Source organism: Leishmania braziliensis, chromosome 29 (genome assembly GCF_000002845.2).
Source record: "Leishmania braziliensis MHOM/BR/75/M2904 complete genome, chromosome 29".
Lineage (NCBI taxonomy): Eukaryota > Euglenozoa > Kinetoplastea > Trypanosomatida > Trypanosomatidae > Leishmania > Leishmania braziliensis.
In genome coordinates this window covers 968,911-991,037 of record NC_009321.2, presented here as the reverse complement: position 1 = coordinate 991,037, position 22,127 = coordinate 968,911, and the positions used below count along the sequence as shown (strand labels likewise).

General features: G+C 55.4%; 5 protein-coding genes across 5 annotated transcripts; all 5 read right to left on the bottom strand.

The window, feature by feature from the left end:
• Window positions 1-2,506: 2,506 nt before the first annotated feature.
• LBRM_29_2410 (conserved hypothetical protein) lies at window positions 2,507-4,711 on the bottom strand (the record flags this gene model as incomplete). Its single annotated transcript, XM_001566534.2, has 1 exon — window positions 2,507-4,711. The coding sequence occupies one exon, from the start codon at window positions 4,709-4,711 to the stop codon at window positions 2,507-2,509; it is 2,205 nt and encodes a 734-aa protein (XP_001566584.1).
• Window positions 4,712-5,771: 1,060 nt separating this feature from the next.
• Window positions 5,772-8,069, bottom strand: LBRM_29_2400 (hypothetical protein, unknown function; the record flags this gene model as incomplete). The annotated part of the gene is made up of 1 exon (XM_001566533.1): window positions 5,772-8,069. The coding sequence occupies one exon, from the start codon at window positions 8,067-8,069 to the stop codon at window positions 5,772-5,774; it is 2,298 nt and encodes a 765-aa protein (XP_001566583.1).
• Window positions 8,070-9,356: 1,287 nt separating this feature from the next.
• LBRM_29_2390 (conserved hypothetical protein) lies at window positions 9,357-11,450 on the bottom strand (the record flags this gene model as incomplete). The annotated part of the gene is made up of 1 exon (XM_001566532.1): window positions 9,357-11,450. One exon carries the CDS (start codon window positions 11,448-11,450, stop codon window positions 9,357-9,359), a length of 2,094 nt encoding a protein of 697 aa, XP_001566582.1.
• A 1,965-nt stretch (window positions 11,451-13,415) lies between these two features.
• On the bottom strand, window positions 13,416-14,663 carry LBRM_29_2380 (conserved hypothetical protein; the record flags this gene model as incomplete). The annotated part of the gene is made up of 1 exon (XM_001566531.1): window positions 13,416-14,663. One exon carries the CDS (start codon window positions 14,661-14,663, stop codon window positions 13,416-13,418), a length of 1,248 nt encoding a protein of 415 aa, XP_001566581.1.
• Window positions 14,664-17,018: 2,355 nt separating this feature from the next.
• LBRM_29_2370 (conserved hypothetical protein) lies at window positions 17,019-17,765 on the bottom strand (the record flags this gene model as incomplete). Its single annotated transcript, XM_001566530.1, has 1 exon — window positions 17,019-17,765. The coding sequence occupies one exon, from the start codon at window positions 17,763-17,765 to the stop codon at window positions 17,019-17,021; it is 747 nt and encodes a 248-aa protein (XP_001566580.1).
• Between the last annotated feature and the right edge of the window lie 4,362 nt (window positions 17,766-22,127).

The window sequence follows — 22,127 nt, the reverse complement described above, 5'->3', positions numbered from 1 at the left end:
ACACACAATTGACGCAGTGTGGGGAGAGAGGGGAGAGAGGGGAGAGAGGGGAGAGGGGAAACGACAGGAAAGAGCAGCGGTCGGGAGGACGGGAAGTAAACAAACAAAGGCCCCTCCCCCAAACATAACAAAACAAAAAACGACGAAGAGAAAAAAAAAGATCAACAAAAAGGGGCGCGCAGGACGGCAATGACAAACGCACGCCGAAAGAACGAAGAAAAAAAAAAACATGTCGTTCCACGGTCACTGTATGACGGCATCTTAAACAAAATCCTGAGAAAAAGAGAGAAGACGTGGTAGATCGAATACGAGTCTGCGACAAACCCCGTATGCCGCAATCCCTCTAAAAAAGCGGAGGAGGTAAAGAGGAGAGACAGGCAGACTCACATGCATAGAGATAAACAAGTAAGCCTTACACAGAAACACTTGCGAGCATGTACAATAGCGTGAGTGCTTTTCACATTTCGCGTTGTAGAGAGGCAGGCACGCATACAGTGCTTCGTTCAAACAAACAAACATATATGTATGTGTGCTGATACGTACATACAAGCAAACACAAGGACATACATGTACAGATGGCCATCTTTTTCCTTCCGGCGCGTGGGTGCGGCGGTAGAGCTACGTGCAGATCAAAAAAAAAAAAGAGGCCCCGAGCTCTCCATAGACCAAAGCAACTCATATCAATGAACAAGAAGCAAAACAACAGCAAGGACAACTAATCTAGAGAAGGGAAAGCCGAACAGAGTGGTGACTCAACCTATGGTGACGGCAGTACAGCGGCAGAAGAAGGCAGGGGAAGCACAATAGCCAAGACGAGGGAAAGCAGAGGGTAGAGAGACAGGGGATGCGTTCCTGTCAATGACCTCCTGCATCGGGGTGAAGAGTGGAAAGAACGAAGAGTGACGCACCGGTAACATCACATAAGCCCGCGTCATAATGGCAAAAAAAAAAAAGAAATCTGAAGCGGTACTGAAGAAACTGTCAGCATAGCTCAGTGGCGTTCAACACGTGTTTTTTGATTATGCTCATGCGAGGGTGCGCCATCTCCTTCACGCTGTCCTTCGTTGTTGCATTTCTCCAGTTGCCCCAGCGCCGCTACCACAGACACACACACGCACACACATACCTCTTCCCCCCTTGCCCTTGCCTCACGAGATAATTCCAAGCGCATTGTCCATAGCTGCACTGCCAGCGCGGACATCCGCGCACGCCGTCCTCTGTCCTGCCTCACAGCCTTCTCCTGAGGAAGAGAGTCTCCATCGCCAGTCGACATCAAGAGTTCCAACGGAAATAAGGATGAAAGAAAGATATCGTGACAACGGTCAAAACAAAAAAAATTTGTACTGTGGTAAGCTAAGTAAAGAGACGAAAAAAAAAAACACACAGAGAATACAGGTAGGGAGAGGGTGCTAGATACATGCGTCATACACTGTATGCGAGGGAGAGGGGAGGGGGGCTGACGAGAGAGAGCGGGTGAGTTGACAACTAAAAAGGGGGTTAAGTAGCGCCAGTACATAAAGACGCACCAAAATACACAAGCGCACAATAACAACTCGTTCTCCCGTCGCTGGGCCATCCTTGGCCCGGCGCAAAAAAACCCAAGACGCGATGAGCGAAGAAAAGGGGAGAAACCAAAAGTCACATCTGCAGTAAACAAAGACTGAACTGCACTTCAAGACGAGGCACAGAGCACACGACATGCGAGGGTAGTAAGGGAGGAGGAAGAAAGAAACACAAGTAATGAGAGGAAAGGGGAAATCAAGAGACAACATGAACACGCGCAAAAACAAATGGAAAGAGGGAGAAAAGAGAGGCTTGAGACAGTCATGAGACGCGAGAAGGGGGGAGGGAAGAGGAGGGTAGAAGCAGAGTAAGCAATCGATCGGAGGGAGTCACACCAATGGGTGTCTGAAACATCCACACACTGCTAGCGTGAAGAAAAAAGGGGGGAGAGCCGGCGAAGCGTGCTGGCAGCGAGAGAGGGGGAGAGCACGGGAACGCGCACGCACACACACGCACACAGGCCCACAGAGAGACACGAAACACACAAAACATGAAGTAGTCATATGCGAAAAGAAGAAAGCGAACGAAGCAACGTGAAGGAGTTCAGAAAAGGGCAGAGAAGCAGAGAATGCTTGTGGGGGCGAAGGGAGAAGCAAGAGACGGACAACATCAACAGGCAGTGGGTGAAGAGGACAAAAAAAAAAAAACGATAAAAAGAGAGAAGAGCATGGAGGAAGAAAAACGGTAGCAAATGCACACGAAAAGAAGATGTTCACAAAAAAAAAAAAACGGCGCAAGAAAACCGTCCATGACACAGAGGCTCCCCCTCCCTCCCTCTCCTCCTTCTGTCGTCTCTTCCTCTAGCGGGCCTGCAGCTCTGTTGCCCTCTCCCTTTCTTCACTCATCTCACTACCATCGCTTTCGTAATACCACCCACTCCTCCCTTCGCTCTGTACCCCCCACGTAACCCCCTCTCCCCCTCTCTTCGGTTCTTTCCTCCTCCTCACACCTCTAAAGAAGGAGCACCTTTCGTCTCGCTGTTCACAGGCGTCTCCACTGACTCGGCCTGTTGTGCCTCCTCTGTCTTTCGCCTCCAGTACTCCTTGTTGTCAACACACAAATTTACTGCAAAGGTCATGGATGGCAGCAGCGCCGAGATCGCCTCCACCATAGGTTGCACAATGTACATCATAAATGAAACCTGACCTTTCGGGAACTCCCCCATCTCCTTCGTCCGGTCCATGAAGGGAGAGATGGAGAGATTCAGCTTCCGTTCCGCATCACCTTGCAGGTAAAACTCCTTCGAGATGTTCTTAGCCCACTCAGCGTAGATATGGTTGGGTCGCGCGCAGTTTGAAATATCGGCCATCTTGATCGACATGGAGAGAGCGAGTCGCACGTCCTCCTTTTTGGAGTGCCACTCCGTCGCCTCCGACATGCGCACCTGGAAGTTCTTGAAGATGCGCGCATGGTTGCCCATGTCGGTAGCCAGCACCATCTCTAGTATGGTCTCCCGCACAAGCAGCCGCTGCTCGTCTGACAACGTCGCGAAGATGTTGTAGCGCGGGTTGCGCAGCAGCTCAAATGTGCATGCAAGGTGATGATTTTCCAGGATAGACCGGTCGTTGTAGAGCGTGGCGAGGTAGGCACCAGTGCGCGAGTGGAAGTTGTTGTTAAGGCCAGGGTGGTCAAAGTCGTGCACGGCGCCGGCGATAATGCCGGCGAAGATCTCTTCGTTGCTCAAACAGCACTTGACGCTAAGCCCGGCCACAATCATAATGTAGTAGTTGATTTGGGTCACATCCGCGCCGTGCATGGCGTTGTGGTACGGGTTGGGGTGGTAGGCACTCTGCACAGCTATGAGGAAGCGGCGCAGCACGGCATCATCTAGGTTGAAGTAGCGAACCAAGTCCAGCTTGTAAAGCAGGAGATAGGTCGTGTAGAAGAGGGCGTTGCCGTCGGTGATGATCTCCAGCTGAATTGTGTCGTAGTCCCAGTGGTCGATTCCCTTGAAGATCTCGAACGCCTCTGCAATAACCCGGCCGTTGCCGCTTGCATCCATCTTCTTCCGAATTTCGGGCCGCTCTAACACACTCGAGATGTCACTCAGCTTCATGCTAGGGTCTAACGGGAATGCACAGCGGATACAAAGCGAAAGTAGCTCGTCCGGGTCCTCCTCTTGCGGGATGTACTCAGGGCACCACAGGGTGTGCTGGAAGCTCTGTGCACCGCCCTCGTCGTACAGCTGGTCGAGTGGGTGCTTTGTGATTATGTGTTCCTCGCGGGCCTTGAGACATCGTTCAAGGTTGCGCACCTCGCGACCAACGGCCATGGCGAGATGAGAATGCAGCGCCGACTCCTCTCGCAGTGGGCGCACGGTCGGCAGCAGCTTGTCTACGTAGGTCGTATGCTGCGTTGCCGCAGCAGCGTGCACCGTCAAGTCACACTCCAGTTTCTGCGCATACATCTCCCTCCTGCTCGAGCTACCGAACGTACGATTGTACCGCAGTGCACGTGTCAACGGGTACATAACATAACGGAAGACCTCCTGTGCATTCGGCGAGCAGCCATTCGATACCATCTCCATCGGCACCACAAATGAGTACGTGCAGGAGGGCTCTTTCCTATCGAAGATGGTGAAGCCGGCGTCCTTTCGGGTCGGGGTGAGAGAGGTAACCGTCGCCGTGGACTTGATCATGGCTGTAGCGATGGACTTGAAGAAGGGAGCCCACGAGAAGCCCACGCCTGCAGCCTCCTTTGCCTGCCCCAGCTCCGCATCCGTGTAGCTGCACGTATACACAGAGCCTGTGCTCTTCTCATGGTACGACACCACCATGCTTTCCGTCTCAGCTTCACAAAAGAGAAACAGTGTGCCCAGCAGCACTGTCTTGGCGCGGTGGCTCATGGCCAAGGCACCATACTCCTTGATGTACTTGCCCTTGCCCAGCAGCCTCGTGGTATTAGCAGGGGTATCCATGTTCATCCACCCTGTCCGACTCGAAGGGGCAGAGGGTGCAACCATAGGAAGTGCTCGTGGCGCAGCCTCAGCCGTAAGTCGCGCGGTCGCTGCCAACGCCTCGGCGTGGTCCGCATTGGGCGAAAGGTTTGCCGCTTTCGTGTAGCCCGGATATGCCTTCGTCTGGTCGGAGCGCGGTAGCGGCGCCGACGCCAGCCCCGCCGTGGACTGCTTCGTATGGCCGTTGCCCATACCTGACACGCCGCAGAACACCAAGACAAGCGAATAATAACAAAAGGGAAAAGATGGTGAGGACACACACACACACACAGACGGGCACAAGGAGGACGGCAGCGAGGTTGGGCCCAAAGAACAGGAATACAATCAAGAACTTTGCCAACAAGCAGAGAGGAAGAAAAAAGCCGCCGGCCGAGGAAAAGACGCGGATATGCTCCCCACTCTGGTTTCTGTGCTTTTGATTCCTTTCTGTTTCGTGTGAAGGAATGCCAAGTTGGATGCGCGGAGAGCAATGGCGTGCTCCAGCACCTTCTGTGGATGAAGGCGTCTATGGTCAGTGGTGAGGAGGTAGTGAGGTGTAGTGAAGGAGAGGAGATACACGATGGCAAAGGCAGTGGCAATGGTGGCAGGGACGGTGATGTGTGCAGCGCAAGAGCAAGGGTAGCGCCAGCACATATTCAGGCGCGCGAACACGTAATACAGAGACAGAGAGACAGCAGCAAAGATGTGCATGCATTTGCCAAAGATCAAGGGAAAGGTAAAGAGGCGAGGAGACAGTTGAGATGCGACAAGGAGAAAGCGTGCGTGTGGCGCACGACGGCAAACAATCCGTCCAGTCGTCTTGAGAAGAAAGGGGACGCATGCGTTCCCTCTGTAACCACGGTACGAGATGAGGTCTCCCTCGCCGCGCTCTCCTCTTTCTGCTGTAGAGCTCCGCTTCCTCGACTGTCGCTGTGGTGACAGGGATGACACGGTCACTGTTCGTGGGTGTGTATGCGTGTGTGTGTGTGTGTATGTGGATGTGGTGTGTACAGATTTTCTTGGTGTGTCAGTGTGCACGTTGAGCTGATCAACGAAAAATACGAGTAAAATGAGGATGCCAGACGACAGCCCGGTGAGGCGTGGTGCGGTGTGTTTTCTCTCTCTTTGCCTTCGGTGGGGCGCAAATGAAGTGGCGACACACACACACGCACACACACGTCAATGGCACGGAGGGAAAGCCTCGTCGAGCGCCAAGGTTACTCTGTCCCCCCTATCCTACGTCCTCAACTCCCCTGCCTCCGCGTCGCTGCGGTTAATGTTCCCTTGACGGCGGTGCCCTCAGCGCCGTCATCTTTGTAACTCTCTTTGGTTTCTTCACGATAGGGACAGAGGGGTGCAGCTCAGGTAAGACCCCCTCCAGTTGGAACGCAAAGTCGGCGTCCTGAAGGACCTCCGGCTTGACTCTGTGCGGCTTCCTGTGCGTGATCTTGCGAGAGCCCGCCTTGCCGTTGCAAGGCGACGGCGGAATGGCGTACACCTCCTCGATCGTGAAAGCAGAGGCAGCGATGACTGTGTCGCATTTTTCTGGTGTGGCCACCGATGGTGGTGGCGCAGTAACCACCTTGTCTGACGCTGGAACAGGAGATGAAGCCGAAGTCAAAGAAGGGTGGGTGTCTGTAAATACTCTCTGCACAGGATGACGTGGTGCTACTGAGGTCGGGCATGGAGCAGGGGTCTGTCTCTTGGGGGTCTCCAAGGCGAGCGGTCCCTGTGGTGCTCGACTGAGTGCAGGGGCAGCAGGCCTAGAAGAGACTTGCTTGGTTGCTTGCACCACTGCTTGCGGCGCAGTTACTTCGGCCAGCACCGCTGACGGTGGCGGCGACGCTCGCTTGGCAGCCTGCACTACGACAGGAGCGAGCGGGGCGCGTCCCGGCGTCTCCACTGAAGTGGTGTTGGATCCTTCTTGCTGCTCCTTCTCCAATGCAGGCGTCTTTGCCATTTCAGCTGACACAGTCAACGTTGCAGAACGCCGTCGCACCGCCTCAACCGGCGCCGGCGCGGGGGCTTCGGGGCTCTCCTGCTTTGCCGTGCGGGACGCCAACTGGTCGGCAGCTTCGGCATCCTGTTCCTCCAAAGGCGGCACGTACCGACGAGTGTGCACCAAGATCGGCGGCTTCGAGCCCCTACACTTTGCTGGAGTCGACTGTACCCGCGTCGAACCATTTTCACTATCGGCAGGAGCTGGGGGATGAGACTGGGGCAGTAACACCGCTGCCTGCTCAACTGTTACCCTGTGCGATGCCGCCGCAGTGAGGGGGATAGGTTGTGACAACACCCTGTATGCCTGCTGTGGGGTTGCAGTCCCACATACGGCGCATGGTGCCGAGGCCATGGAGCTGGAAGTTCTCGTTGACGATCCGCGCCGCTCAACGCGACTGGCCACCGCATTCCATGACGCGCTTGGCACGCGACCACTGTGTCGTCTGTTGACGTGGGATGGCGACGGCTGCAGTCCAGTAGAGCTGGGCATGTCAGGTGTGGCTGATATAACAGTGGTACCGCCGTAGTAGCGTTTCCGCGAGATGTACGAGTTGTACTCTACAGATACGTGGGAGTTGTGGTGAGACGAGGCAGTCTGTTGCTTCGGATGCGAAAGACGTTGCAGGTGCAACTGCGTAGGAGCACGTGCATTCGATGAGTGAGAAAGAGTCCCCCGCTGTGGCGGCGCCGTGGCCTCCTCGGATCGGGAGGTGACCGTCTTCTTTGGCATGGCTAAGCGGTCCAAAGTGCTGTTGATGTCTCTGCTTGGTGCGATCTCGGCCAAGGGGGTGCGACACAGCGGTGCGCCACTATCGGCAGCCGGTAAAGGGGGAGCTTTTTTTGGTGCAGTGAGTTTCTCGTAGTACGCCTTCTGCGCCTCTGAACTGGCAGCAGTAGCCGGCGCAGTGTGGTACTTGCTCTCTGGGCAAGAAGGCGGAGGTTGCGCCCTCGCCGGTTGGGCCCGTTCTACACAAGGAGCCATCGAGAACTTTACAGTGCGCAGCGACTTGTGGTACCTCTGCTGCTCTCGCAGTCTGTCTCGCTCCTCTTCTTCTGTCATGTTCAGCAGGCGTCCGTAGTTTGGCACTGCGGGCCTCATCACGGTGCCATGCACACCTCTCGGTATCGCCAGACGGTCGATCTGCCGCTGATCGACAGTGGAAGTAGAACGCGCACGCGGCGCACGTGAGTATTGCAGGCCGCCGCCGTCAGTCCCACTTCCGCTTCTCAGGCGAGCGCTGCAGTGCCGGTTGGGATAGAAGACGTGTGTGCCGGAGTGGTTGTCCAGCTGCGACGATCGGCTGCTTTGCAGCACCTCCGTCCAGGCTGCATCCTTCTCGGTTTCATTGGAAGAGCACTCCTCCGCAGCGGGCGAAAGCGGAGAGCAGGCAGCACCCAGCTCAGCTGCGTGCTGTACTCGCCGCACGGGGACAAACACTTCGTCATTGTCGTCGAGAGGGAAACGCGCTATGGGTTGAGAGTTGTGATACGGCGTCTCACCCTCGTCCACCAATAGGGACGCGGCTGCCTGCTGCGACGCACGCTGCGACGGGGAGAGAAAGGCTGGCATGGTCACAGAAATTGCTGGCTCTCGCAACAATATCAGCTGCTACTACCACACCGGAAAAAAAGGCAAGGAACCTAACACAGACGAGAGGAGCCAAAGTACAGACACACGCGTGGTATTGCCTGTGTGGCTGCACAAACGACACCCTCCCCCTCCTTCTCTATCCAACGACGGTCGGTTGACTGGGGTCACCACGCAAGAGAAACAGGAGGGATGACGAGCACACACGCACGAGTACAGAAATGAGGCGCGAAAACGAAAGACAAGAAGCAAAAGAGAAGATGGATGAGTGGGCGAAAGACACAACGCTTTTTACAGAGCTTTTTTGTAATTCTTCGGTGTGTTATGTTGTTCAAGTCGGGTGCGTGGGTAAGTGGGGGAGTGGGTAAGTGGGGATATTGCTTTGACGAAAAGACGTCCGCGTATGCATAGGCGCCCGCCACCGCACAGGAAAGACGCGCACGAGCGGCGGCCTCGTGAGAGGATATAAAAGGAACAAAAAAAGAAAACGATGAATGAGCGCAGGAGATGGATAGCGCAAGATCTGCCCCAAGAAGCAAAGTTCAAGTCAAGCAATCGAGTCAGAGGCTCTGGCAAGAGTACACACACACACACATACACGCGCAAAGATAGACAGAAGAAGGAGCAGATACGCAACGTACACCCGCGTGCATGTAAGGCAGAGGATGCAGAGAGAGAGAGATGCAGCGGGAATACTTTGAGATGATCTACCGTTGAATGAAAGGCACTGGGGTGCGCTAACGTCACTCCCCCTTCCCCTTTCTCACACGTGTGGTCTCTACATGACTTCGCTTTGGTACCTCATAGACAGCCCAACAACTCACGCGCATACTAAGCGGTAGAGAGTGGGAAAGAGACGTGGCTCACGTGGCTGATACGATCATCTCCAGGCATGATAGTCATCGCGGTCAGAAGAAAAAAAAAAACATAAAGGAGTGCGTGGGTTGCTGATATTTATTCGTGTGCTTCGATTTAGCAGAACCAAAAGACGACAGTGAAGCCCTCACCGCAGTGAAAGTGGCCGTGCGCATTGCGTCAGTCTACTTAAGACATGGAGGGGGGATGGGCACCTGTGGGCATCGGAGCCCAGGCCCCAGCAACCCTGAAGGAGACATAAAAAATGAGGAGAGGGTCTAGCCACCGGCCAACGCATTGACGTCACAACGAACACGCACTGCCCGGATGTGTATGCATCTAAGAAAACGGTAACGAACAAAAAAAAAGGTGTAGTGCACCCATCTGCGCCGCGTGCTCGCCTGCCTGCCAGCATCACCAGGCGCCGCTGCTAGGAGCGTCTTCCGTAGAGACAAACATAGGAGCAACAGATGGGTGCTGCGACTCGAACACGGCCGGCCGAAAACTGAGAATCGGCGAGGGTGTTTGGCTGCGTGTGCTAGAGTTCTGCACATGGTGAGCCAGCCTCTCTTGCGTCCTGGCTGGGGGTGGCGCCGATGAGAGGGATGTGTGACTGCGTCCATCGACAGAGACACTTTGGCGCTCCAAAGTCTCTTCCGCCCTCTGTCGCCTCGTGCGAGCGAGTTGCTGCCTGGCAAGGTACTCCTCCACGCCCCACGGAGTACCATCACCGCCGTAGACGCTGTACGACAGCGTCGAGGAGGAAGCGGTAGCCGTGCTAGCGCTGCTTCTCCTGCGTGCCGCAATCGCCTCCGCTGCCGCCACCTGCTCTGCCTGCCACTGCCGCATCGTCTCAAGATGTCGCTCTCGATGCTGCAGCCACTCGCCGCTCCGCTGCGCCACGGCGTTGGGACCACGCTGACCGCTCGCGCTCGTAAAGGCCCCCGTCAAAGATGACGAGTGTGCATTGATCTGCGGCTGAAACGTGCACTCTCGCTTCTCGTGCTCTGCTTGCTCCTTGCGCAGCGCCTCCAGGCGCCTCTGTCGTCGACGCTCATACGCATCCAGAGAGACAATCACAGAGTTGGGAAGGACCTCTGGCGTCGAGAAGGGGGTGTTCGATACAGTACCCTGTTGCTGGTGCGCGGACGGCGTACACAGCGAGGTGCGACGTGTCTGGGAACGGGCTGCAAGAGATGGAGACGGAGACACACCAGAAGCGTCCATGAAGCTGGAGGAATCGACGTAGGAGGCAAGAGAATGAAGAGCACTGGGTCGACACAGTCGCTCCATTGCTGTCTCCGGTAGTCGCTGCGCAATCGCTGCACTAACTGGGTTGATTGAGGGTTGAAAGGAGTCCCGTGGGGTCGAGCTTTGCCGCGAAAAGCTGCGGGTGCCCTCTAGAGTTTTGGTGTGCACGCCGATGTTGCTCTCGCGTTGATATCGCGGCGCGGTGGCGGCAGCTAGAGGCGTGACAAGAGGCTGAAATGGTGTGTGGACCTCGCGCCACGTCATTTCCCGCTGCAAGCGGCGAATCGCAGCTTGGTAGCTTTCTGCATGCAGTCGATCGCCAACACTGCCAATGCGCCGCATGTTTGCAGCATGCCGAGTGATAGACGGGCCTGCACGTGCCTGAGCTTCTCGCTCCGCCTCAGCTACCTTCCACTGTGCCAACCGACGACGATGCTCACCAAGAAGAAAGGCGTCAGGCACCGATATCCCATCCAAACCCTCTCTCGCCTTCCTCCGGGCAGCGAGCTTCGCAGAACGTGGGTTGATGGACGGCACGTCCTGCAGCTCCTCCAGCGCTTCCGCCTCCGAGTTTTTGCGAATTTGCGTGAGTTCTGCCAACCGCCTCGCCCGCCACGCAGCTCGGTCCGGTGGGGGCTCCTTGTAACGTGATTTAGTCGCCAGGGCGTAAGCTGAGATGTGAGGATGAAAAGGAGCGATGACTGCCAGGTCCTCAGCCTCGCGCTCCGCCCGCATCTGCACAGCCTTCTCCTCCAGTGCGTGCTTTTCCTTGGCCCTCTGAAGCAATTTGTCCTCGATGCGTTTTCCCTGGGGAGGAACGCGGCGTGCCGAGCGAGGTGCCTGCACGGGTACCGGGGTTGGCGAGATGGGGACGCGTGGTGCCGGCCGCACCTCGCGCATTTCTCGCTCAATTGCTTCTTGGCGAAGCCGCTCGCGATGCTCCTGCATTAGTCGACCTTTCTGCAGAAGTGCCTCATAAATGGGAAGGGGGTGCGTAGCGCACGTCGCGGCATTTCGCTTAGAGGAGGGCGCACCGTGCAGGGAGAGCTCGGTTGCCGCGCCGCTGCCTACTGGCTCCGCTACGGACATGTAACCTGTTCGAAAAGATGAGTCCCCTTGTGGCTCACTCTGAAGACAAAGTGGCACAGGTGCCGAGAGGAGTGCGTTGATGCGCTCTTGAAAGAGGCGACGAGAGGAGAGGGTAGCGGTACCACCGACAGTGTCGCCATTCGCCTGTATCTCCAATGAGCTCGCCATCGTGGCGAGAAGGTAAGCCGGAGTGCCGTAACACGCTCTGAGTGAGGAAGCAGGGTGCTGTGTTGTCTACCCTGCTGTACACGTACGGGGGTGCAATCGACAGCATAGGTCGCCACACCCTCCGCCTCGGTGGCACATGTAGTACAAGGTAAAACGTTATTCAAGTAGCGCCGTGCGAAGCATATGAAGGAATACAAAACGTTACCAAGCAAAGACCGGGTGCAAGAAAAAATGAGTAGGCAACAAAAGATGGTTGCTTCGTTGGCCTACATGCGCTAGCACACAAACTCATCTACTCCATGGCATCAGGTGGGTCCCTGAGAGCGACGGAGGACTACACAGGCAGGTGTATGCATGTACCTCTGTGTGCCTTTTCCTCCACTATTGAGGTCCAGACGTTTTTCATCATTCGGCTCCGCAGTCTCCTGACCCATGCCTCGTTTTTCTTCCTTCTTTGCAAATCAACGGCAGGGGATTGCGGTCAGTCGACAAGGTTTACGGAGTCAGCGGTCCTACAAGATGGGCCTTCCCGTTTAAGGGGGGTTTCTTCATTTCATTTTATTCGATAGTCTTTGACATTTTGTCTCTCACTGTCGTTCATGGTGAGCTAACCCACTCACCCCACCCGCACACCTCCTGCTACATTCTTTCATTTATCGTCGGAGCTTGTACGGTGCGCATTACCCCACCGACTCGTAAAAGAAAAAAGTGGGTGAGACGTTAAGTGTCACAACTCATAGAAGCAGCGTTAAGGTGAGTGAAAGAGAGGAAAAGAGGTACAAGAGAGGAGAAGAGGGATCGATTGAGACACACATACATACAAGTGAAAGAACGAGAGAGGAGGGCAAAGAGGCATCTGTTCTTCCTTTATCAGCGTGTCCATTCACGGCCACACAGCGAGAGTCGAACTCCGCTCCACCCGTGCCTGTCCCACAGACCCATCGCGTCGTGCGAAGCAGCACACTACATACGCGGTACACCGATGCGCCGACACAGCCATCTGCGCACGGCCGCCCTCCGCCCCAAGCGCTGCCCACCCACCAACGCTCCGCACGTCGCCGTGCAGCCGCCCCCACAAGGCCGGCCGTCACGTGGTGCGACCCACGGCGTGGCCCAGGCCCCACGCACCCGCAAGCAGCGAGAGCCGCGCGAGATGCATTCGAGCCGCGCTGACACCCCGCCCATCATGCCCGCGGCAGAGGCGTGCCCGCTGTCGCCGGTCGCTCCGACGCCACGCCGTCCAGGACATTACACCGCCGGCATCCGCAGTGATGCACCGCGCCTTGACCTCCCCGCGTCGCAGGCGCTGGACCACGTCACGAGCTACAGTTGTTTGGCATTGACAGGGAGAGAGGGGAGAAGCTGCCTGGCAGCCTCCCACATAGAGCGGGGGCACTAAGCCCTGGATGTCAGGCACTGAGGCATCCCCCCTGTCATCAGAGAGCGCAAGAATAGATACTGTCAAATAAAGCTGTATGGGCTAGACGGGGTCGCCTCCCACGAAGAGGAGGATGCATATGCAAACGAGTCATTGGACATTCACGCCCCGCGTGAGTTTCCTGACACACACATTCGAAGAAACAGTGCCGTAACCGCCGGGAGCGATGGAAGTAGTGTCTCCCGACATAGCCAACACCTCAGTAAGGGTGTCGGTGGCCAATACGCTACAGCAGAGCTGAAGAAGCGAGATGAGTACATCGATAGAATCAGAAAGCACGGGCCATAACTTGAAGGCGGGAAGAAGAGTGCGAAAGAGGGAAAGCCCGCTTTCACCACGACATGAACACAATCTCTGAGGGATGCCGAAGGATCATCGGCGCCGACAAGCGGAGCGGGTTCGAATGTGGGAGTGTGGGTATGTGCAGAGGGGGGAATTCCTAAAGGATCGCTCTGTAATCAGGCTCCGCATCATTATCCTCCTCACCTGATTCACCCCCACATCACACCCTCAGCTTTGTTTCCCTCTCACGGATTCTTCTTGAGCTCTGCGAAGCGGCGGAATGCCTCCTTATAGTCCCCGAACGAGGCGTCGCTGATCTTCTCTCGCAGCACAGTTGCTATCATCCTCTGGCAGTGCCCGGCGTACAGCTTCGGGTCCTTCTTCTCCTCCTCGGTTGGATAATAGACAGGGAGAAGGCGTACCTCAGCGTAGTTCACAAACTGGCAACTGAGTCGCAGTAGAATATCGCACAGACTATTGCCACCGGCACCGCGCCCCAACCAAGCAGGGTTAAAATGTTTGTAAGGAAAGGCAATGCAGACCATCTGCACGGGCATGGAAGCCTCGAACACGCCCTTCTTGAACATTAACAAAGCTTGCTGATTGCCCGTCGTCCCCTCTGGGAAGATCATCAGCTGCGGCGCTGTCGGGTCGCCGGCGCGTTGCATGATTGACTTCATCGTCTGCTCACGCGATGTTGCCACATCTCGGTCGACTAAGATGCTCGAGCTCCCGCGGACAACATTACCAAAGAAGAAAAAGGAGAGATTTTCTTTGCGCGAGACAAACGATGGGAACCCTCCCATAACGTACAACCAAATCACCTCCATGACGCAGCTGTGATTTGCAATGAGGATCTTACACTCAGACCTGGAGGAAAATTGGCCGTACTGCGGAACGCTGTACACGCCGAGCACCGCGAAGACCACAATGGTGATAAACGCCGTCACCCGGGACCAAAAACCAAACCACCACGGATGCGCGTAGCGGTCGAAGTAACCCGCGACGCTAGCTGTGAAGAGGCCTAGAAATATGCTTGCCAGGGCAGTGAAGACACGCACAAAGGCCACACCTGTTACCATAAAGCAGAACATTTTCACACGCTCGTACGTGTCAGGTGGGGTGTCGTACACGAAGGCGGCCATTTTGTCCACCTTCGCGGGGTTGCCTTCTTTGTAGTCATCCGCCAATGACAGTCGCCTAGGCCCGGGCGCAACGAGGCACCGGGCATTCTCTACGAGGAACGCGGTCGCAATAAACAGCCCGTTCGTGCACAGGTACGCATGACCCCATGTAAGGAGATGCCACAGAATGCAGCGGCGCGACGTCACGTCCTCCTCATCCTTGCTGCGCAGAAATGGTGCGAGGGCGCCGCACAGAAATATGCACCACATAAACACCGCGCATGGGATGCGCAGATACTGCTCCGCTACCCCATGCACTAGGTAAGGTGTAATGACCCCCGTTGCTTTCGTTGGTCTGTATTGTGCCATTCTGTTGTGCAACTGCATAGAGGGAGAAACTGCGGCCTGTGGTTGTCGGCAGAGGAGAGGAACAGGCAAAGAGATGGGTTCAGGCGCACACACCAAGTCGTGATTGATGGCACCGCTGCTCGCGAGTGCCAGTGGAAGTAGAGGCAACGCACTTCAGCAAAGAAGACCAAAACGCCACGCAGAACGCAAAACACGGCCAAAAATACAACAAACTCCTTATCTTTTTTTTCCAGCGTGTCCATTCACGGCCACACAGCGAGAGTCGAACTCCGCTCCACCCGTGCCTGTCCCACAGACCCATCGCGTCGTGCGAAGCAGCACACCACATACGCGGTACACCGATGCGCCGACAGCCATCTGCGCACGGCCGCCCTCCGCCTCAAGCGCTGCCCACCCACCAACGCTCCGCACGTCGCCGTGCAGCCGCCCCCACAAGGCCGGCCGTCACGTGGTGCGACCCACGACGTGGCCCAGGCCCCACGCACCCGCAAGCAGCGAGGGCCGCGCGAGATGCACTCGAGCCGCGCTGACACCCCGCCCATCATGCCCGCGGCAGAGGCGTGCCCGCTGTCGCCAGTCGCTCCGACGCCACGCCGTTCAGGACATTACACCGCCGGCATCCGTAGTGATGCACCGCGCCTTGACTTCCCCGCGTCGCAGGCGCTGGACCACGCCACGAGCTACAGTTGTTTGGCATTGACAGGGAGAGAGGGGAGAAGCTGCCTGGCAGCCTCCCACATAGAGCGGGGGCACTAAGCCCTGGATGTCAGGCACTGAGAGGTGCCCGGTCATCAGAGCATCAAAGCACTCTTGAAAAGACAGAGAGCAACAGCGATAGAAAAAGAGAATTAATGTGCAAAGGGGAAAGAGCAAACTGAACCAAAGAAGGAGAGCAACGCTTTTGGGTTAATTGTGTCCGCCTCGGAGTGGGTGCTGTGTGGATGTGGATGTGTTTATGTGGGTGGGTGGGTGGGTGAACGGGTGCCGTGCAACCGAGAATGCCTATGCGCATCGCGTAGTACACCCACCACCTCCACCTCTTCTCTTATACACATTTTCTCGACTAAGAAACAAACCACAAGAGGAGTCTGACACGTAATGTGAGTGACGGGGAGGAAGAGGAAAAAAAAAATGTATGAGGCACGGGGAAGCAAAAAGAGGAAGAGGGAAAAAGAGGACGGCCGCGCGGTGTATTTTGGGCGAGTGTGTTTCTCATACTTTTCCCCCTCAACAAAAACTGGAGTGCACACACACACACATACACTTCTTTGTCTGCTGTGTGTTCGCCATCCCTGGGCCTCTCTCTTTTTCTTCCGCTTCTACGGTACCTTCATCAAGAGCGTGACTGCCAGCACCCAGCAGACACAGACACACGCATACAGAAAGGAACTTCAAACCACTGTGAAAGGCACAAGCAAAGAAAAAGAGAGGGAAAATGAAGAGATGGACAGCAGCACTGCTCTCAGTAAGGTTCATCAGCAACAGCCCAGAAATCAAAGGGAACAGAGAGGAGTGGCTGTGAGCGGCTCTGAAGGGAAGAAAGGGACAGGAAGGAAAAAAAAAAAACGAAAAGAGACGCGAGTGGCTCCGCGCGAGGAGATCATAAACGAATCAAATTTACGAAAAGGAAGAGAAAAGGATCGTCGAAGAAGTAAGGGCGAACAGGAGTGGGAAGAGGCGCGGGCGGGGGGGGAGGGTACAAGATGTTTCTTTTCGTTGGATTGAGCAACAAAGGCCACTGCACAGCGTCCTAGCAGCAATCGGGGACTGTGAAAGGAAAAGAAGAAAAGGAGAGCGTCACGATGCCGGTGAGGGCAGAGAAAGGAAGTGGGGGAGGCGGTGGCGTGAATACAAACAGGTGAACACAGACCGCCAGTAAAAAAAAAAGGGGGGCGGAGCAGTGGGTTAGTACAACACACACACAAAAGCAGCAAACGAGCACGGACAAGTTTGGGAGGGCGAGCGAGAAGGGTGAAAGTAAACCCCCCAAAAAAAACCCTCCACGGCAAAGGGAACAAAAAAGGAGTGCACTATCGACGCTAACGGTGAAAAGAGACACAAGTGAAGGAGTTCAAGAAACATTTCGGCTCGCATCGTGAAGCCGGGGACGGCAACCTCCAAGCAGGCAGTCGAGCCCTCTCACACGTACACGCATAACGCAATAAGGAGAGAAAGGAGAAACAAGGCAAAGCAGGATGGAGAAGGAGCGAAGAGCGTCATCGAAAGATCGGCAGATGGTGCACAGTCCAGGAGAGAGGCCGACACCGCGGATGACACCGTCATACCCTCCCTCGCTCATGGTGTTAATCGCATCGGTGCCGGTCACGCGGGCGCGGGCCACGGCATATCCCTGCTTCACGCAGGGGTGAGGATGTTGAGCTCCACACGTCCACCCTGCTCGAGTTGAATGACTTGCCGGCTGATGCGCTTGCTTGCCAGCACATCAGCAACACATGGAGAGGTGATATGACGGAAAACACGCCCGAAGATGTCGGCCAATACCGACAGCGTTTTCTCCTGTGCGTTGTACGCTCTCGGATGTGGAACGATGAAGTCCTCGACAAGGAGGGAGTTGCGCGGGTTAGCACGGAACACGCTGGGGGTATTGTCTACAAGTAGCACTCGATCCATGGGGCGGCCTAGCAGGCGAAGGTCTTTTACGCAGCCCACGTCGCCTGTCCACCATATGGGGTGGCGGTAGATGCAGTGCTGCACGGCGCATGCCGGATCGATTATGCGAATTACATCTAGTGCGTACTCGCGCGTGCCGGCTGTCCACACAATCACCTCACACTTCCCCTTCAGCGTCCTCAACAGCTGAACCACACCAGGACGCTTGTAGATAGTGATGTCGCGACTATACACAAGCGTCTCGTCGAGATCTAGCACAACAACAAGCTTGCCGACGTCCTGCAACCGCGGTGGCGGAATCAAGGTTGACAAGAACGTCAGCGGCGCGGAAGAAAGCAAGGTTGCGGAGTCAGCACTCTCTGCACGCTTTGACTTGAGTGATGCACTAGGTACCGTGACCGTGTCAATATGCGATGTTGATGGAAAGGCCGCGTCTTGCGTTGTATCTATCAATGTAGCGTGAATCGGCATCGATGTTACGGCTGTCGGTAAACGAGGACTGGAGTTAGTACTCACTTTTCGGCTGCTCTTGGTCAAGTGCTGCTGCCTGCTTGCCTGAGGGCCAATCGCTAGATTGTCTCTGAGCGCATCATGTGCAAGCGTGGAGCGCAGACTAAACGGCATAAAGGGCATCAGCACCTTGGAATCTACGGTGTGTGGTGCGATGCGTGTGCCATAGGCCGCTGCAGTCGTGCGGAATCGGGAGGGGCTAGTCTCGCCCTCCACTATACAAGTCGAGTCCTCCAACTGCAACAAATTGTTCTCAAAGGTTCCTAAAAGTCGGTCACATTGCTGCTCATAATGAGGGCTAAGAGGCGGCGTGCTTGCTTGTCGGCTCCAGCGCCACCCAGACTTGTAGTGGGTCGCACTCGCGTTGAGCTCCTTGTCACGTTTCTGAGGGTTCGAGGAGCTCGATAGAGGCATGGTGAGGAGAGGGAGACACAGGTGCTACGACGACGTGGTAGGCAATGTCGATGTCACCAAAAAGGAGCCGCTACCAACGGCGTTGTGAGAACGTTTGCTGCTTAACTCGGGGCTCCGGGGCTTTTAAAAAAAAAGAAAAAACACAAAAGGACAAGAAGAAACAAGTATTTTCTGATTTGTCCTTTGCCAACCCTTCTCTTCACTATAGAAGTAGGTTATATTGTGTTGGAATGGCATGTGATTGAAGCAATGCATGTCCCTGTGACGATGAAGGGGAGATGATAAACATAGAACAGAAAGTGGTACATGAGAGGAGGCGGAAGAAAAGGGCCAGGAAGCAACGTAAGAGGGGGGAGGAAAGTAAAAGAGGCCGGAAGGTGGCCATGATCAAAGCATCAGATGACACCTATTGTCTTTTTTCGAAGTTCCGCACAGCCATAGCGATGTGCCGACTCTCCTCTTTTTGTATGAAGAAGGAAACGTGTACAGCGAAGCGAAGCCGCAAAGGAGAAGACAGACGCACGGCAGGAAAGAGCAGAGAATGGGGACAAAGCAGACGCAACAAGAAAAAGTGGGGAAAGAAAGTTTTCTTCAGCGCGTCCATTCACGGCCACACAGCGCGAGTCGAACTCCGCTCCACCCGTGCCTGTCCCACAGACCCATCGCGTCGTGCGAAGCAGCACACTACATACGCGGTACACCGATGCGCCGACACAGCCATCTGCGCACGGCCGCCCTCCGCCCCAAGCGCTGCCCACCCACCAACGCTCCGCACGTCGCCGTGCAGCCGCCCCCACAAGGCCGGCCGTCACGTGGTGCGACCCACGGCGTGGCCCAGGCCCCACGCACCCGCAAGCAGCGAGGGCCACGCGAGATGCACTCGAGCCGCGCTGACACCCCGCCCATCATGCCCGCGGCAGAGGCGTGCCCGCTGTCGCCGGTCGCTCCGACGCCACGCCGTCCAGGACATTGCACCGCCGGCATCCGCAGCGATGCACCGCGCCTTGACCTCCCCGCGTCGCAGGCGCTGGACCACGCCACCACCAGAAGTGGTTCGGTATCGGCAGGAATAGGGGGAGTTGCTTTGCTTTCCTTCAGGGTGTGGGTACTGGTCCCTGGATGTCAGGCACTGTGCCAGCCACTCCCGTAAAGCCGGGAGAGACGTGGAAAAAGGCAACAACGAAACGAAAAAGAAAAAACGCACCGCTCTTACAAATGTGTGTATAGACGCAGCGAAAAGGGGGAGTAGGGAGAAGGTGGAGAGAGCGAAAAAAGGGGGAGTGAGAGAAACACTCTCAAAGGAGGCGGTGAGGGTAAACACGAACACGTGCGCGGACACAGCACCAACAGCGACAACAACACAGTCAACAAACAGCCGAAACAGCCGAGGTACTGGTCAATAATCGCGGAATGGAAGAAAGAGCGAGAGATGGAAAAAAAAGAGAAAAATAAGGAAGATGGATGGAAAGAGGGGATACAGCAGAGTAAAAGCAACGAAAGAAACAAGAATGAAAGACGCAAATCTGAACAAAATGAACAAAGCGAACGAACGAGAGAGAGAGCGCAGTAAGAACAACGCAGCAGAGAGAGCACATAAGTGAATAAATAAATAAATAATAGCGAGACGGACAGTGATACCAATGGTAGGAAACAACACGCAAAAGAAACAAGAGTACCCACGCAAGCAAGACAAAGAAGGAGCAACTGAGCTGAATGGTACTGCCCATGGCACACACAAAAAAAATACGTTGAGAGAAAGGCGCTCATGGACTGATCAAATGAAACTCTTCCCTATCGACGAAGTCGTGAGTATATGTGTATGTATCGGTGTGGTGCATGTTTGCCAGTGAGTGCGCGTGTGCAAAGACACTCTCTAGTTCCTTCTCTCTCTCTCTGTCCCTCAGTGGCACTGACAATGATGTAGCCAGAGGCCAGTGAAGACAGCAGAAAAAAGATGAGGAGAGATGGCGAATGGAGAGAGGGTGAAGGTGCTGCGTGCACAGACACTTTGTTTCTTCTTTGTCTTTCTGGTACCTTGCGGTGTTGAATGAGCCACAATACAAATATTTTATGTATATGTTGTCGTGTCTACCGCTGTACTTCGAGTAGGAACATAATGAAAAGAAAACACACCTCAGCGGAGTCAAGTGAGCAGCTCGGTTTGGGAGGAGGAACAGAGATCTGTACAGGCGATAAAAGGGGAAACGTAAAGGAAGGCTAGAGAAGGTCGCAATAATGATGTACGGCGTGTGAATCGAACATGATTGAGTGTATTTGCGCCTCTGCTACTGATATTCCAGTATTATTTTTCAGCTCTTCAACGTGCCATTCCCCTACGAGTATGTTAACAAGTACCCGAGATAACGAGTCAGTAAACCAACAAAGTGCACAAGGCAAAGGGGAAAAGAGTGTAAGGAGCAACAGAGAGGTCGGAGGAAGAGAGGCAAAGGAACAAATGCCGCACAATAAAGATGAGCGGGCAGAATGAGGGGTCACGAAAGGGGGGAAAGGCATAAAATGGCGAAAGAGCGGAGGGAATCGGGACGTCAACGTACACACACAGAGACGCAGACGCAGTAGCAGACAGACGTACAGTCGGGTAAAACAACGAAGAACCCAAAAAGTAGACGCGGAGAGGGGAGGAAATAAAAAGGGTAGAAAGCGGTATTCTCCCTTATGCCTTCGTCCCTCCCTTTCTGTTGCAATTTGTGCTCCGCTTGCTTTCCTTCGTGCTTGGCTGATGAGGCACCTTTTGAGAAGAGGAGAGGCTCCTTTGTATGTGCGTATGTGGGTGTGTGGGTGTGTGTGTTGAGGGGAGAGAGAGGAGTGAAGTACACATGTGTGTGCTAATTTCTGATTTGAATATATTCGTGACAACTAAAAATTGCACTTAAAAAGGGGGCGGAGAACAGACAGATGGTGATCGACAAATGAGCAGACACATATACACTGACTGAGACGCTATGTTCAAGCACAATGGCAGCTTTGCATGCACGGCGTGTTGTTTGCTCGCGGACGCATTGCCAACGGTACAATATGCACTGCACTCGCTTTGGCTTCCTCTCTTTAGAGATCGGGGGAGTGAATACATACCGTCCGCATTGCAAGAAGAAGTCGTTGTTAAGCGCCGCACTCACAAGAGAAATTCTGGGCCCTCTAAGTGATGCCAACATCCCTAACGCTTTTTATGATTACGTTCCCTTCTCGTTTGGGTATTTGCTTCTACGGCTCACCGAAGACAGTGTACATTTTTTTCCCTTCAAAGGAAGGAAACCCCTGATGACCGGGCACCTCTCAGTGCCTGACATCCAGGGCTTAGTGCCCCCGCTCTATGTGGGGAAGCCAACCAGTCCCCCTTCATCCCTACCCCCACTAAACCACTTCTGGTGGTGGCGTGGTCCAGCGCCTGCGACGCGGGGAGGTCAAGGCGCGGTGCATCACTGCGGATGCCGGCGGTGCAATGTCCTGGACGGCGTGGCGTCGGAGCGTCCGGCGACAGCGGGCACGCCTCTGCCGCGGGCATGATGGGCGGGGTGTCAGCGCGGCTCGAGTGCATCTCGCGCGGCCCTCGCTGCTTGCGGGTGCGTGGGGCCTGGGCCACGCCGTGGGTCGCACCACGTGACGGCCGGCCTTGTGGGGGCGGCTGCACGGCGACGTGCGGAGCGTTGGTGGGTGGGCAGCGCTTGAGGCGGAGGGCGGCCGTGCGCAGATGGCTGTGTCGGCGCATCGGTGTACCGCGTATGTGGTGTGCTGCTTCGCACGACGCGATGGGTCTGTGGGACAGGCACGGGTGGAGCGGAGTTCGACTCGCGCTGTGTGGCCGAGAATGGACAAGCTGATAAAGGAAAACGAAACAAATTACCCTAATGAGAGAAAACAGCTGGAAAGGGTGTGAAAAGCGCGGCGTGG